The following is a 14,524-nucleotide window of genomic DNA, read 5'->3' on the forward strand; positions in this document are numbered from 1 at the left end:
GTCATTTTTTTTTTTTTTTTTTGGTTGTTGAAGCTTCACATTCAGTTACTCAATTCCACGTGGGGCCCACAGTTTATTAAGCTGTGGTCTACATAAGGGCCTCAAAACCCAATATCCAAACCCTTTAAGACTAGCCTGGTCACTGTTCTAAATACAGCACATCCTCTGTGACCCTGCTGAATGCCCCTTTCCTTCTGACTCTGTTTCTGTCTCTTTCTCCTTTGCCCTTCTGACACTTTTAATAAGAGAAACTCAGAGACCAAGAGCCTTTCTTTCTCTTTTTGACAACACCTGCCATCTTCCAGAGCCAAAACGAGACATCAGAACAGCTCGTCCAAACCCTCCCGCAGCCTCATGCCCTCGAATGCCCATCTAACCATGGTCCAGATGAGACAAGACTCTGCATGCCCACCTGTGCCCTGAGCCATCCTTCACTTACTTGTGAGAAGAATGGAAAAGAATCAATTCCTAGATGAAGAAATCATTTGGATAGTTTTAAGACTGAACTGTCTAATCCAACAAAGTTTTCTTTTCTCCTATAACTGCCTCAGCTCGCTAATATACTTGTTGAGGCCCATAATAAAAATTTGACAATTAAAAGGGAAAATATTGAACCAAAGAAAGATGACTCAGCCAGTAAAGGCACTTGCCACCAAGCCTGAGTTTAATCCCTGGGACCCACATAGTAGAAGAAAAGGGGGGGGGGATAGAAAGTTGTTCCCTGACCCTTATACATGCTACATGGCACATAGACCCCACCCCATGCACATGTGATGTGTACACATAATAAATTAATAAGCAAACAAATTTTACTTTAAAAATTAAATAAAAATGTTGTTAGGAAGATTCTCAATAACAAGTGAAGAAAACACATTCGCCTGACAGCTTACTGGGGCTCTGAGCCATGAGCACAGAGGATGGATTCAGAGGCCGTCTGGGCACTTCCCTCGCTGATACCTGGAAACTCATTCCTACCCAAGGTTCAGGATAGACCATTTAGGATGTACTCTGTATCTGGATGTCTCTAATGCTGGCTTCCTACTCTAGTGTGGGGCATGACCTTCAATTCTCTGGAAGGAATATTTTAGGTTTATTGTTGGATTTTGAGACACAATGTTCTCTGCTTTGCAGTGAAATCATTGTATCTTATTTGTGGAAGTTCAGTGGCAATGCTGGTTATTTAAACAGAGCTCCCGGCTGTGCTCCAACTTCTATGTGGCCTTGAGCACAGAGAAACAGTTTAGTATCCTGTAAATGTCTTGGGTTTCCACAGGGATTTGATACTGTTTAAAGGCAAAACTTTGAAACTTGGTTCTGGGTGGATAAACATCAGGGTCATCTTGGAGTGTTGTTAGAAGTTAGCATGGTTATCCAAGAACTTAATATTCCTTACTATACCTCAGCAGGGCTTACTAACACCAGTTCCCCCTGAGACTCGATATTCACAGCAATTGTGCAGAACTTACTGCCATGAGGGAAGAAGTAAACGTTACAACTGGACCAGTAAAGGTTTTTTTTTTGACCTTCTTCCTGTTAAGAAATACACATAACCCTTTTTTGCAAAGAAGTGAACCCTTGAGATTTATGTGAATTTATATGTTGAAAAATCAAAATCAAAATAACTATTCTGTATCAGTATTCTGATTTTTATTTACTCTGGGAAGAATAATGCACATTTATACTGGCTATTTGTTTTATCATATAAAATAATAAAATTAAAGCTTCTCTAAATAATGAGTGCTTGGATTTATAAAGTAAGCTGACTGGTGAGACAGGAAGTTAAACAGTAAGTGAAGGAATTATTTTTACCTTCTTTGGTTTCTTTTCAAGACTTCCCCACCCTAGAGTTGACTTCAATAGTATTTTTCTTATTGGAATTATAATGTTCCATTTTTTTTTTCCTTTTTAGGCTTGACTGTGACATAACTGTAAGAATACAACCCTCACTTTAGCAAGGTTTGTTAACATAACCAATAATAGAAATTTGTAACCTTTTAGCAGGTGGCAGGGAGGAAGGAATGTCTGTCTGTCTGTCTTTCTGTATGTCTTTTATAAAATGTCATGGGGCAGCAAGTCTCCCGGTGCCAGGCTGTGTAAGATGGAACTGCCAGTGTAAACCACATAGGCAGCAACTCTCTTGAGTTGTGCTGGCCAGAACCAAATTCCAGTAGCCTAGAAACAAAACTGTATTGGGGGATGAGGATGAGGGAAATTGAAGAACTTCCTGCTAAGTCAGAGTTACAACCAGCTCTGAAGGGACTTGGGCTTAGGGTAGCCTAAAAGATAAACTCCACAGCTATCTCAGCAGACAGTGGGTAAAGCATCCTAGCAGGAGAAAAAAAGGTCTGTGTAAATAGCACTACTGATAACTAGGGAGTCTAAATTGACCACAATGGCCACCAGCTTTGAAGGCTTGGCTCTGTATTGTAAGTTCTAAAAGTTAAAATCAGGTAAAGAGAAAGGGGGCACAAACACACACACACACACACACACACACACACACACACACACCACACACACACACACACACACCTTGTCTCTTTAAATAAGCCAGTTTAACATTTAATTAGCCTTGGTTTTCATATGTTAATAAACTACGGTTATTAGCATTTTAAAAGAGAGAAAAACAGCCCCCCCCATGATACAAAAGTTACAGGAATTTATTGAAATTCACTGACCTATAGGTCTACCAAAAGTTTATTAAATGTTAACCATGCTAAAGCTATTAATTTACATTTTTGAAGAAAATCAACAGTGTATTTTAAGAGCATATAACATAAACTAGGTAATTCTGATGTCTGCTGGTGCTAACCGCTGTTTTACTATTCTTTTAGTTTTCAATCCCTGCAAGTTGGGCTGACGTTTCACCTGAGGTGAGGAGAATCATTTTTACCAAGAGCTTTGAGACTACTGGGGCACCTGATTTTCTTTGTCAGTACCCTAACATCCACAGCTGCCGGCCAGTCGAGCTACAGTCTGATGCCATTCCAACACTAACTACATTGCCAAGTTTAGAAACACCACCACAGCACTTCTTGAGGCTGAGTGATGTGTTGTTGTTTTTGTTTTTTCTACAAAAAGTTGCCGTGACGAGGTCCAGTGGCCAGTTGTATCCGCAGAGAAACGCCAAAGTGAAGGGTAATACCGCATCTGAAAGCTCAGACCTACCCTTTAGATCCGTGTTTGGAATTCAGAACGGCCAGGTGCCTAGAAGCCTTAAATCAACAACCGTGAACGCCAGTATTAAGGGAAGAGGGGGGCGATCAAAATGTAATTGCTGATTTATACCTCCTCCGAGCGCTCCTTTCCTGTCGCTACATTTTGTGATTTTGTAATTTATCCAGGATATGTGTCCTTTCCAGCAAGTAATCCGGGAAAACGGACAGAAAATAGGAAGAAGGCTGACTTTGGAAAAAGGCTAACGAGTTTGAGTCTCGGTCTTACAAAGACTAACAGAACAAATATTTAATGTGTTTCACCCGCCTCCTCTGCCTTCGATGTAGCTTATATTCACCTGGAAGTAAAATTCCTAGTACCTGGAAAACCGTTTTAATAACTCAAAAACCAACGAGCAACAAGCCCTAAGCGACATGAAGAAACGACTTGCCCTGTAAAGAATTAACGATTAAGTCTTCAAGGAGAACCCCTTTGCTTAACCGCTTTTGCAGGAGCACCCAATCCCAGGAACCCACACTAATGTGGCTCTCAGCCAAGCAAGCAAGGGTCGGGTCTGTGTGGCTCTGAAGACGCTAACCCGAGGCTGCAGATACAAACCCCATAGCACAACTTGTTCTATTTTTTTTTTTGTTCCATTGGGGTTAGGGGTTGATGGATGAGAAAATAATGTCTATGCACACTTAGCCCCCAAGGTAAGACTCACAGTACTATTTTCGTGTTTCCCAAATCCAGGGATCCCTGGCTAAGGTGGACTGGCTCCGGTGACATGCTGAATAGGTCTGTCCCGGAATTGCCAAACCGCCCGGGAACTTTTCTGTGGACACCCGAAGCACCACGTCCCTGGAATGTCACTTGATCAATTTGGTGCAACTGTGAGTGTTACTTTTCCACTCTCAGGGTTTTGGATTCGGGAGGGGGAGGAATTCACTGCCGAAGAATGTGGAATTCGCTGCAAACCAAACTCATGAAAAAACGTTTGAATAAAGAAGAAAACTTTGATGAGGAGAAATGGTCCCTGGGTCCCTGGCAGGTCGCAAGCCAGGAGTCCCAGCCCTGGGTCAGTCCAGCTGCTGCCCTGCAGCGCAAGCTTGGCTGCTGGGCTGTGGCATTCGCGCGCTCTCTCTCTCGGGGGGAAAATGACCCTATCTGTCCTATCAAGAGACGAAGAGGGCACTGCCCCACACTCAAACCGGGTGTGCAGAGATGGTCCGTTTAGGCTTGCACCGAATGCCAGCACCTGCTCTTGAACTTAACCGCTACTTAACCGCGCCCAACTTCAGAATTTCCTTGTTCAGAGAGCTCATCTGACCAGTTTCCTTCTACAGAAGCAGTCTGGATTGCAGGCTGCTGAAGGAGTAGGGGGGCCAAGTAAGCTGCTGGCGACAGATGGTTCCTAGGTTTTAGAGCTGTGAACTCTTAAGTTTGTGTTTGAGCCGTAGTTTGCTTTTTCTATCTTCTAGCCCCATGGGGACAAAGTGGACTCTGGCGCACACGAAGTTCGTTTTAAAGCGGGTATGGGAAGGCAAGTCCCAGGATGAACCGCATTTTGAGACCTAATGGGAACTCTGCCTTGATTTAAAACTCTTGCTAAGTGTCCGACTTTGAATTTCCCTCCCGCAGCTCCAACTGAACTCTGCTCTGTAGGTTCTGCTAGCCGGCTAAAGGGAGGATTCCTTGACTCAGGTCACCCACAGGCGGATGTGGCTTGTACACAGCTGGAACAGCTGCCAGGCTGTGGGTTTAGAATCTGGAACGCCAGACCTGCTACTGCTGGCCAGGTGCACACACCATGCACAGAGTGCCTGGGTGGTGGTGCCTGACGCGGCGGGGCCGAGTCCCAGCGGACGCGCAACGTGGGCGCGGGCGGTGGCGGCGCGGGGAGCGCCTGCTCCGCCAGTGGGCGTCTTCTGCCGCCGCCACCGCCGCCGCCTCCACGGGCAGCGGCACTGCGGCGCTTTTCTCCGCTGCTTTGGAGCAGTCGCCGCGGCTTAGGCTTCGGAGCGCGCACACACCACGCCACGCCCGCGGGCAGCGTCCTCGCAGCCCCTAGCCCGGCCGGGAAGGGCGAGGATTGTGCGCACCAGTCCGCACCGAGGCTTTGGGACTCGGGACTCGTCCCCAGTCTGGGGTCTTCTTGAATCCCAAGGGAAACACGATGTGAACCCCCAGCCGGAGAGGCACCCAAGACAAGAAAGGCGGACGGGACCGGAGCCTGTGCGCGGCGGGGAGGGCTGGTGCTGCGGGGGCGGAGCCCGCCGAGTCCGGGCCGCCGCGCCCTCCCGCCTGCCCCCTTGGAGGCTGAGGAGGAGGGCCATGGCCAGCCCGGAGGAGCGGCTCGCTCCCCGCCCCCAGGCCCCGCTGCCAACGGCTGGGGACGAGCCCGGCCGCGGCCAAGTCCGGCAGGAACCCCGGCGCGGCGAGGCCAACGGGCGGAGTGCAGTGGGCCTGAGCCTGGCCCGGGAGCTGCCTGGTTGCAGCCGGGAGGAGCTTGCGGCGCCCCCGCCCCTGTCCCGGTCCCTGTCTCCAGCAGGCCACGCCAGCCCCGCTGGGGGGCCCAGCGCCCTCTCTGCGCTCCGCGCCGGCGTCTGCGGCTGGGTGGCGGCCCGCGCTCCCTCGGCATTCGCCTTCTCCTCCCCTATCCCCTCCTCCTCCTTTTCATCTTCCTGGTACTTCTGGCCGCCGCCCCCCTTGCCCCCTCCCCCTCTTGTCCCCTCCTCATCTGCTTTCCACCTCCCCGCGCGTCTCCCGAGAAGGGAGGGCGCAGCGGCGGCTGGAGGAGGAGGCGGCGGCGGCGATGCTGGCGGAGGAGGAGGAGGAGGACAAGAGGCAGCTCCCTTGAGCGTCCCCCCTGGCAGTAGTCACCGCAGCGGCGGTGGCAGCGGCGGGCGGCGGCGGCTCTTCCTCTCGCCTGCGATCCTAGGCTTGCTGCTCCCAGCCCGTGCCGGGCCCCGGCCACCGCCGCAGCCGCGGCTCCCCCTCTACCCAGGCGCGCGCCGCACAGACTCCCCGGGCTTTCCGGGCGCCGGCGGGGGCTGCCCTGGCCCCGGCCCCGGCTCTGCCGCCGGTGGCCGAACTCCGTGGCGGCCCCAAGGCGCCGCCTTCCCCCTCGCCACCGCTCGGCCGCTGCTCTTCGGCTCCGACATGGAAGATGGACCTTCTAACAATGCGAGTTGCTTCCGAAGGCTGACCGAGTGTTTCCTCAGCCCCAGTAAGTGGTCCGGCCCCATGTTCCCTGCGGCCCGGGTGGCTTCCCGCTTGGTGGGTTCCAGTCGGGACCTTGGATTGTGGGGTGGGGAGGGAACTGCTATGGTGGTGGGTGACCGGCAAGGTGTGTGTGTGTCCGGCAGTGGTCGGTCAGTGGGCTACAGGAAGCTGGTGGCACCTCTGTGGCGTTGGGACTGCCTGTCAGCTTAGAGACACTGGGCTTTCCCAAGCCCCGCGTGCGCGCAGAGGAAAGGTGTCAGACATTAAAAAACTAACCTGCTTCCGTAGAGCTGTCCCTGACCACACTGACCTGGCCCATTATTTATGCCATCAAGTTTGTCCCCGATTATTACACAATTCTCTAGAGATAATTGACGATTAGATTGGAGTATATACGTTTCTTTCCACTGGGGGTCCCTGGAATCCAAACCACTGGATTCCTGTGGCTGCCGTGAGAGCAGGCAGGGCTTGGGAACCTGGGGCTTCCAAATATAAGGGAAGACAGTACCCGCGCCTGCAGTGGTTGTGTTCTGGCGCATGGACCAGTGGTATGGAACTGGTTGCACCCATCTTCATGAAGAAGATGGGTCGTTCCCCCCCCCCTGCCCACCTCATACGGATTATTGGTAGTTGGTGCTGCTTGGGTGGGTAAAGAAAGCGGAGGAACAATGGGGCATTAGCATGGAAGAAAGAGGCACCTCCGGTTCGCTCCAACCCACCAGACTACAGTAGCATGACCATTCCACCTCTCCACTCTCAGGCTCCAGGCTGAAAGCCTGCTAGGGCAGGGGCAGCAGAAGGCGTGTCATGGGGGGTGGTGGGCGACGACAAGATTGATCAGAGAAGTCAAAGCAGTGCTTCCCTGGAAGGAAGGAGAAAGGCAGGAGATGCTGAGGGAAGAGGTTCCAGATGCGCAGAGGAAGGAGTCGCAGCGGTTGTGGATGGAGGGTGAACAGGGTGAGGACCAGAACACTGGGTCGGGAAGGGACCAGGTGGGAGAGTCTGTGCTCTGAGGGGGTGTATCCATGGGGAACTGGGAGACTCTGGCAACCGCTGGGCCATGAGCATGAATTTGGTGCCACAGTCCACCGCGTGCGCACCCGAGCCTTTCCTTTGTCTGCATCTCTCTGGAAAGCCGCGCTTTTGCCTTGCTTTCTTCAGGCAGACTCTCCACCAGGTTGCAAATCAGCTTTCTCGCTACTGCTCCCAAGTACCACTTACTCCTTGATCAGGGCGGACTAGGCTCTGGGGCATGGGATGCCTGGGTTGAGACCTTCCTCAGGACCAGAGCTGATCTAGGTGCCCCCCCCCCAGGAGCCGTTAGGGTACAGTTCACAACAGGGTGACTGTGTTCCCTCCAGGACTGGGTTGACTCCTGCAATCCTACTTCCTGGCCCTGGGCCAGTTCATGGTGGCCACATAGCCCAGTGAGCACTCACACATCTGCAGGCAGTAGTTTCAGCAAGTCTCTGCTTAGGTTTATTTGCCAGTTGTCTTGCTTGCCTCAAAGGGTGTGGACTCTGTGCTCTCAGCTGACCTCTACTTCTGAGGCTTCTCTCCAGTATCTGCCTCTCTAGTCCCATCCCCTGCATTTGTGACTTATAGAGCACTGTGCTTTGGGCATCTGTGTATAAATAAACTTGTACACTTGCCCCTGGATTGTGGTCAGCAGAGACTAACTACACTTCCCTAAAGGGTCTCCAGGGATTGGCTCTGGGTTGCAGGGGTGGGAGAAGGCGGGGCCCATAGACTCTCTTGGAGTTGTTGGAATAAACCTGAGACCTATGACTAGGCTTGCCCCGGGTGTTCTTCCTATTTTACATTTCATTTTTCCCCTCTATAAAATAAATATCTTTCTCTTTTGGCAACTGGTGTGTGTGTGTGTGTGTGTGTGTGTGTGTGTACTTGGACATGTTCAAGTGCACACTTTTAGGCCACTGTACTTGACAGTACCAAGTGCTTCATGAAGGAGAATTGGCTAGGATGCTTTTTTGTTTGTTTGTCTGTGATTGTGTGTATCTAAGAAGCAGATGTATCTAAAGTGTATCTAAAGATGCTGTCTTTGTCTGGGGATGGGACGGGCATTGCAGAAAAAATTATGGTTCTGAATAAAGATGAGCAACTCCAGAGAGATCTGGATTATCTTGGGTAATAAAGGGTACCCTATGGGGGTGTTTTTTTTAAATAGGGATCTACTCTGTACATAGTACCAACTTGAAGAAGCCAACCCTGCTATGGCATAGTCACTCTTGTCCCCCAAAACAGGTTGAGTGTGGATCAAAGCACAAAACTCCTGCAGCTTTGTATGGGATACTATTAGGGTAGGAAGTACTGGGGCAGGAAATACTAGGGTAGGAAGTACTAAGGTAGGAAGAGCTCGGGGAGGAAATACTAGGGCACCTGTAAACAGTTTGACTGAACAGTAGAAGAGGTTGATGCCTAAGTGAAGGCTGCTCTCTGCCCTCCCATCCCCTGTGCCACACACTTTCAGGGTTTCTGTTTCTGTCTGCCTGCGGTCAAAGTGCAGACCACCTGGGTCTCAATTGCTGAACTCTCTGAAACTTGGCAGTTTTCTGGGGAAAAAATAAGAGCCTTTTGGAAAGAGTTTGTGTACTCCTCAAGGACATGAAAATACACAAAGGTATTCAGATGTGTCCCTGTGGAGTCTGTATCTGTTTTTTCTTTCACTTTGATCTCTTTGTCAGCCAAACAAATTGTCATGTGCAGGATGCTGAGCCCAGCGGCTGCTGGGACAAGTGCACACTGCAATTCTCTTGTCTGAAAGCAATCCCCGTGCGGACGGTACAATAGCCCTGTTCTGTTCCTGTCTATTTTATTCTTTTTCTTGGTTCACCTGATCAGGCACTGAGCAGACACTCATTTGAAACCAATGCCACATGCTAGGTTCTACCCTAGCCTGTCCCTCTCTCTCTCAAGCATCTGGAAGTCGCCAGACCCGTGCTGGGGTAGTAGGCCAGGGTGAGAAGGAACCTCCCAGGTGGGAGTTGGCTCAGTGTGGACGCTCAGTGCTCCAAGTGGTCTTCCTGCCTAGTGCTGTTCCTCTGTCTGAATCAGGCCATTTCTGAACTCACATCACTTCCTGTCCTCTGTTGACCTCTGGACCTCTGCTTCTCCTTTTCCTGCTGGGAGAGCCGATGAAGTAGGAAAATCTTGTCCATGGAGAGACAGTAATTGTCCTGGATCATCCACACAGTTCAGATTGCATGGGCAGGGGCGTCACACTGACAGGCCAATAGGAACGGCAGTCAGCTTCCCATTAGAATGGCATGGCTGGAAGAGGCACTGCCTGGGAAGAGGAGGAGACACACCTGTGGGAAATACAGCCCTATGTATCTGCAGCCACATAGTTCTCCTACCCGCAAATGTCTCTGTGTGCTGTTTGTACCAGTTAGCTACTGCGAAGAACATGCAAGGGTGGGGGGATGTGGGGGAGGATATGGAAAACACAGGGAAATATGACCAGGAGAGTTTGTGAGTGCAGAGTTTAAATGCCTTCCCCTCTGCAAATCACTGCATGTTTCTCAGATCTTCCAAACAGCAAGCGTACATTTGCACGATGTGTGAGCCTGTCACTTGCCTCCCGAGGTGTGAGGACCTTGTGGCCGGCACCAGTATACACTGAGATAAATATGATCCCCGTAAAGGCAAATGCACTCAGAACTCCACACAACAGCAGACTTCACGGTTAGGTGGTTCTTATCAGCTCCGGAAAGCTGATGCCACAGAGGAAAACCAGGCTCAGCGCCGGGCACGGCACCCGTCTGGGTCTAGACCAGCCAAGGCCCCATTTCCAGCTTGTCTACACATGGTCTACAGTGGAACTGTGTGTCGGATGGAGAGATGGCCCTCGACTCCCCAAAGACATGGCATACAGACAGGAGTGCCCTAACAGGTGACCCGAATAGCAGTCTGTGAATTCCTGCCAGGCTGGGTGTGGGCAGTGAATGTCATCAGCTGTCCATGGAGGGGTGAGCTGGTTTCTGGCTGGGTCAGCAGGTCCAAAGGGCAAAGCTATTTAAACTGAGTGACATTATTCTATCTAGATTATTAATATGTAACCCCGTGAAATCCTACTTTTAATTTGAAATAAACCTATGTGGATAGAGGAATCTTCTAAAAGTTTAACTGGAAAGAAGTTGAGTGTGAAAAGACAGGCCTTCTGTCTCACATTGATACATTGGACCCTGAGGGATTTTTGCACAGGAAACATTTTGTGCCCTAGAACAAAGAAGTCCTTGCTGACTATCAGAAGGGATAATTGTGTGGGAAACACTTTGACAGTTAGAACAGCCACCACCCTGCGAGTGGGGAGCTCCTTCCTTCAAGCCTGACTGAAGGAAAACTCCCAGTGGCAGGAAATCTCCAGCTGTGACAAAGGGCGGAGCAGGTATCCGGCACCCCCAGGGTATCTCCAGCTGTGACAAAGGGCGGAGCAGGTACCCGGCACCCCCAGGTCCATACATCTGCTACTGCCCTTCACTCATGATGACCAGCTTCCTTTCTAGAAGACAGTGGTGGCCCTGTAAGGAGAGCACAGTATCTGCGTGTGTGAGACACCTAGAGGCGCCAGCAAAGCAGAGCCATGTACAGGGAAGAGGTATGGCCCTCGAGTGAGACCTGGACACTTGTGGCCGTTTACCCAGAGTTTACCCTGAGCTCTGGAGTCCCAGGGAGTGTGTTCCACAGAGTTGGTCCTCACTGGACCTGCAACTCCAGGAAAGGGCGGGGGTTTAGCTCCTGGGTTCCAAGCAGGGCTAGGAGGAGACTCAGGAGGAGGCCAGAGCAGACCCCAGCTTGGAAGACCCAGTGGGTGTTTTATAGGATGCTCAGGCCTGAGTCTCAAGGGATCGGGGAAGGGAGTTTGCCTGGCAGAGGCCCAAGGAATACCTTTTGCATAAAGGAGGCACCTCTGGAAGACATAGACAGGATCTCAGCCAGCTAAGGGGAAAGGAATTACAGGTCTGTGCTAAGGCCACCTTGTAAGGGACAGTCCTCTGAGTTCAGAGTCAGGTGTGGAAGAAGGGGCAGCATCCATGGTGTGGGAGGAATGGAGGTCTCTGGCAGAGTCCTCTGCAGGGGAGACCTTGTACACACAGGGAGGGGGAAGATAGAGGGACAGGTGACATGTTGGGTGGCTGTGTAGATATCGGGCACCATGGTTCCCGGGTTGGAAAGCTGGAGGTGGGGGGTATGACTCTGCTAGGAGTCAGTCAGTACTGTATGTACCTCTGTAGGTCTTAGGTGTCTTGGCTTGGGTGTACCTGCGCTCTCTACTGCTCTCTGGTGGTGTAGACATCAACCACCAGAAACCAAGCAAAACACACCAAAAAAGTAGGCAGAGAATTCATACAGAGAGCTGCCCCTGGGTGTGAAGGTCAGTCTGGAGCATCATGGCCAGCTGTGGTGTGCAAAGCCATCAAGAAAAGAGCGGCCTCGCAGATGGGCCCTGGGCTAGAGGAGCAGAGCAAAGGCTGCACCGCTGGAGTTGGGAGTCTCAGCCTGGATGTCTGGTATGTGATGAAGCCCATCGACGGGCCAGAACAGGACTGTGGAAGTTGGGGGAAACTGAACATGGCTCAGTAGGAAGGGGGCTTTGGGAGAGTTGTGAGCCCCTGAGTTCATGATTCTTGTTCTGGAGGCTTAGCTGAGTGTAATTTGGGAAAGGAATGTTGGGGCTGTTGGGGAAGGGCGTGCACAGAGGCTATCGATTTGGGGGGAATGACAGTGGAAGCGAAAAGTAATGGAGGACCCATGTGGTGTTTGGAGGCATCGAGCTCCCCGCACGCCTGCTGTTGCAGGGGAAGACTAGGGAATGCATGCTCGGAGGCTTCCAGTTGCCGGGAAGGGGGTCCCACAGAAGGCAGTGCACAGGTGCAGCACAGGCAGGTTTGGTAGGTTTGGCAGTGGTGGGGTTGAGATGCTCAAGGTCTGGTAGATGCTAAAAATTTACATAGACGAGGTTTTCCCGTCTCCAAGGCTGGAGAAGAAGGAAAGAGGTTGGCATTGCACCCTCACGGGGAGTCAGTCGTGAATGCCTGGCGTGAATCTAGAAGTTCTAAGACAGAGAAAAGGGGGTTTCTGCCACCGCCTGAGGATTAAGAGGATGATTCTGGCCTGAAGCGGATTAGAAATAGACCGTGATCTCCTAGCACTGAGACAGTAGCTGAAGGTTCGTTGGAGAGTGGAATTCTAAGTGAGTAGCGGGAATGGGAGTCAGGCATGAAGAGTGCATGAGACAGCCATGAGCAGAACCGGGGGTGACATGGGACAGACACATCATGGAACTCAAAGGGGAGCAGCCTCAGAGATCAGCTGCGGCTGAGGGAGAGCAGTGATGGGCAGATGATGTGGCTTCATCCCACAGATGCCTGAGAATGTCCATCTGCCAAGGACAGAGACAAGCGGACAAACAGCTCGGCAAGGAATGCAAAATGAGAGAGGAGGTGTGGTGCTGGGAAAATGGAGTCCCAAAGGGAAAGGTTTTCTGTGGCAGGAGCTGTGGGGACCATCTCACACTGGGAGCAACAGGAGGGTAGGAAATGTTTCGTCAGACGCCAACTTCCCATAATTCCAACTGTCCAGCATTTCGGCCCTTTGGGGCAAGCAAGAGAGGAGGGCAAGGCCTGAGAAAGCTTTTAGGGAACAAGGAGAATGAAGAGAAAGTCAGGGGCATGGAAGGCTCCCTGGGTGCTTGGGAGGGGAGCTTAGTAACCCGCAATTAGATGGGTGTGGGGGAGTGACGGGCGACATTTGGAAGGCCAGGTCTCAGAGTGAAGCAGGGACTTAGGAAGACATCTTCCGGGGAGGAGAGTGACGGGGCAAGGGGTAGGCCAGAGCCCACCATTTGTCTCAGATCACCCAGAGCTTGGAAAGCTGCCTGTGTGTGCCCCTCACAAACTTCCTAACGGGAAGCCACTCACAGGGTGACATCTGAGTGTTGTCTTAGAAGAGGAAGAATTTGAGGGTTGTAGAGGTGAACAAGAGGAAGATTCTAGGAAGAACAAAGGATCTTGAACAGTGTGCTCAAAGGTGGATGGGGAAGCCAGGATTGAGGGAACACAGGATGGGCGCCAGGGCAGTGGGGCCATGTGGAGAGAACGGAGCACACAGTGGTGGGCCAGCTGCAGAAGACAGCCAGAGAGCATGCTAAGGGATGTGTAGGTGAGTATGGTCCAGTCAGATAAAGTGATACACAGATACTGAGTGCCAACTGTGAGCCACTACAGCCCTCATGACAGCAGCCAAGTGTGTCCAGCATGGTCTGTTCCTTTCCTTTCACAGAGTTCCCATCTTGACATCTGGACAAGATGCAAGGTACTGATGACACACCTTAATGAGTGACTGTGGGAACAGTGGGCGCTTGAGGGATAGAGTGCTCTATGCTAGTCTTCCCTAGGGGGTGCTTTGGGTCCCTCAGTGTGTTCCTTCTTCCCTTGCCTCAGGACCACATTTCTTAATTCCCACAGTGTGCCTCACGTGCCAGCTATAGATAAATAGCCGGGGAACTCAGATGCCACTGCGTTACCATCCCCAGGGGACCATCTCTGTGCTGACGGCTGCCTGTCTAGGTCTCGTGTCCTTCCCAGGTCTGTTTAGGTCCTCTCGTCTGTCCTTCTGTATGTCCTGGTGCATACTGTCCCTTTGGAGCTCTGGTTTCAGCAGTCCTTGTCTGCGTCTAGGATGGGGCTTCATTCATAGAGTCTTTCTTCATCCATCCTCCCAGGACACGCCAAGCCGTCCACTGAAGGCACAAGAGAGCATGCTTGCGTGGGAGAATCTGAGCAAAATGGCCTTTCATCAGTGCTAGTTTTCCTAAAAGGGAAGAAACAACCAGAGAGTGTGGCTGCAGAGCTCTGATGCGTGCCCCGAAACTTTGTTTTATTCATTTTTTCCCATGTAATCCGAACACACTCTTTGGCACCAGCCGCCAGGCGTTTGCGTCACTGTGAACACAATACTTGACACGCAGTGAGGTCAGCGGGGAACAGGCAACCCGAGTCCAAAGGAAGGAGCGGGTTGCGCGTTCCACACTTGGTAGACTCGGCTTTCCCCGGGCTGTGCTCAGAGCCGTTGTTGCTTTGAAGAAAACATTTTCTGCGTCGCCAAGACAAGCGTTGCATGG

At 51.4% G+C, this 14,524-nt stretch overlaps 1 protein-coding gene across 4 annotated transcripts in view; it reads left to right on the top strand.

The window, feature by feature from the left end:
* The window catches only part of Pde10a (phosphodiesterase 10A), a 444,083-nt gene that overhangs the window by 242,424 nt on the left and 187,135 nt on the right, over window positions 1-14,524 (top strand). The window contains exon 1 of one of the 4 annotated variants that reach the window (XM_005363367.2): window positions 5,238-6,385. The exons of the other annotated variants lie outside the window; for them this stretch is intronic. Within the exon in view, the coding sequence (XP_005363424.2) occupies window positions 5,491-6,385 (895 nt within the window). The 5' untranslated portion in view covers window positions 5,238-5,490. Of the gene's footprint in view, window positions 1-5,237; window positions 6,386-14,524 lie in introns of those variants that run through there. 4 annotated transcript variants of the gene reach the window in all.

Source organism: Microtus ochrogaster, linkage group LG9, assembly GCF_000317375.1.
Source record: "Microtus ochrogaster isolate Prairie Vole_2 linkage group LG9, MicOch1.0, whole genome shotgun sequence".
Lineage (NCBI taxonomy): Eukaryota > Metazoa > Chordata > Mammalia > Rodentia > Cricetidae > Microtus > Microtus ochrogaster.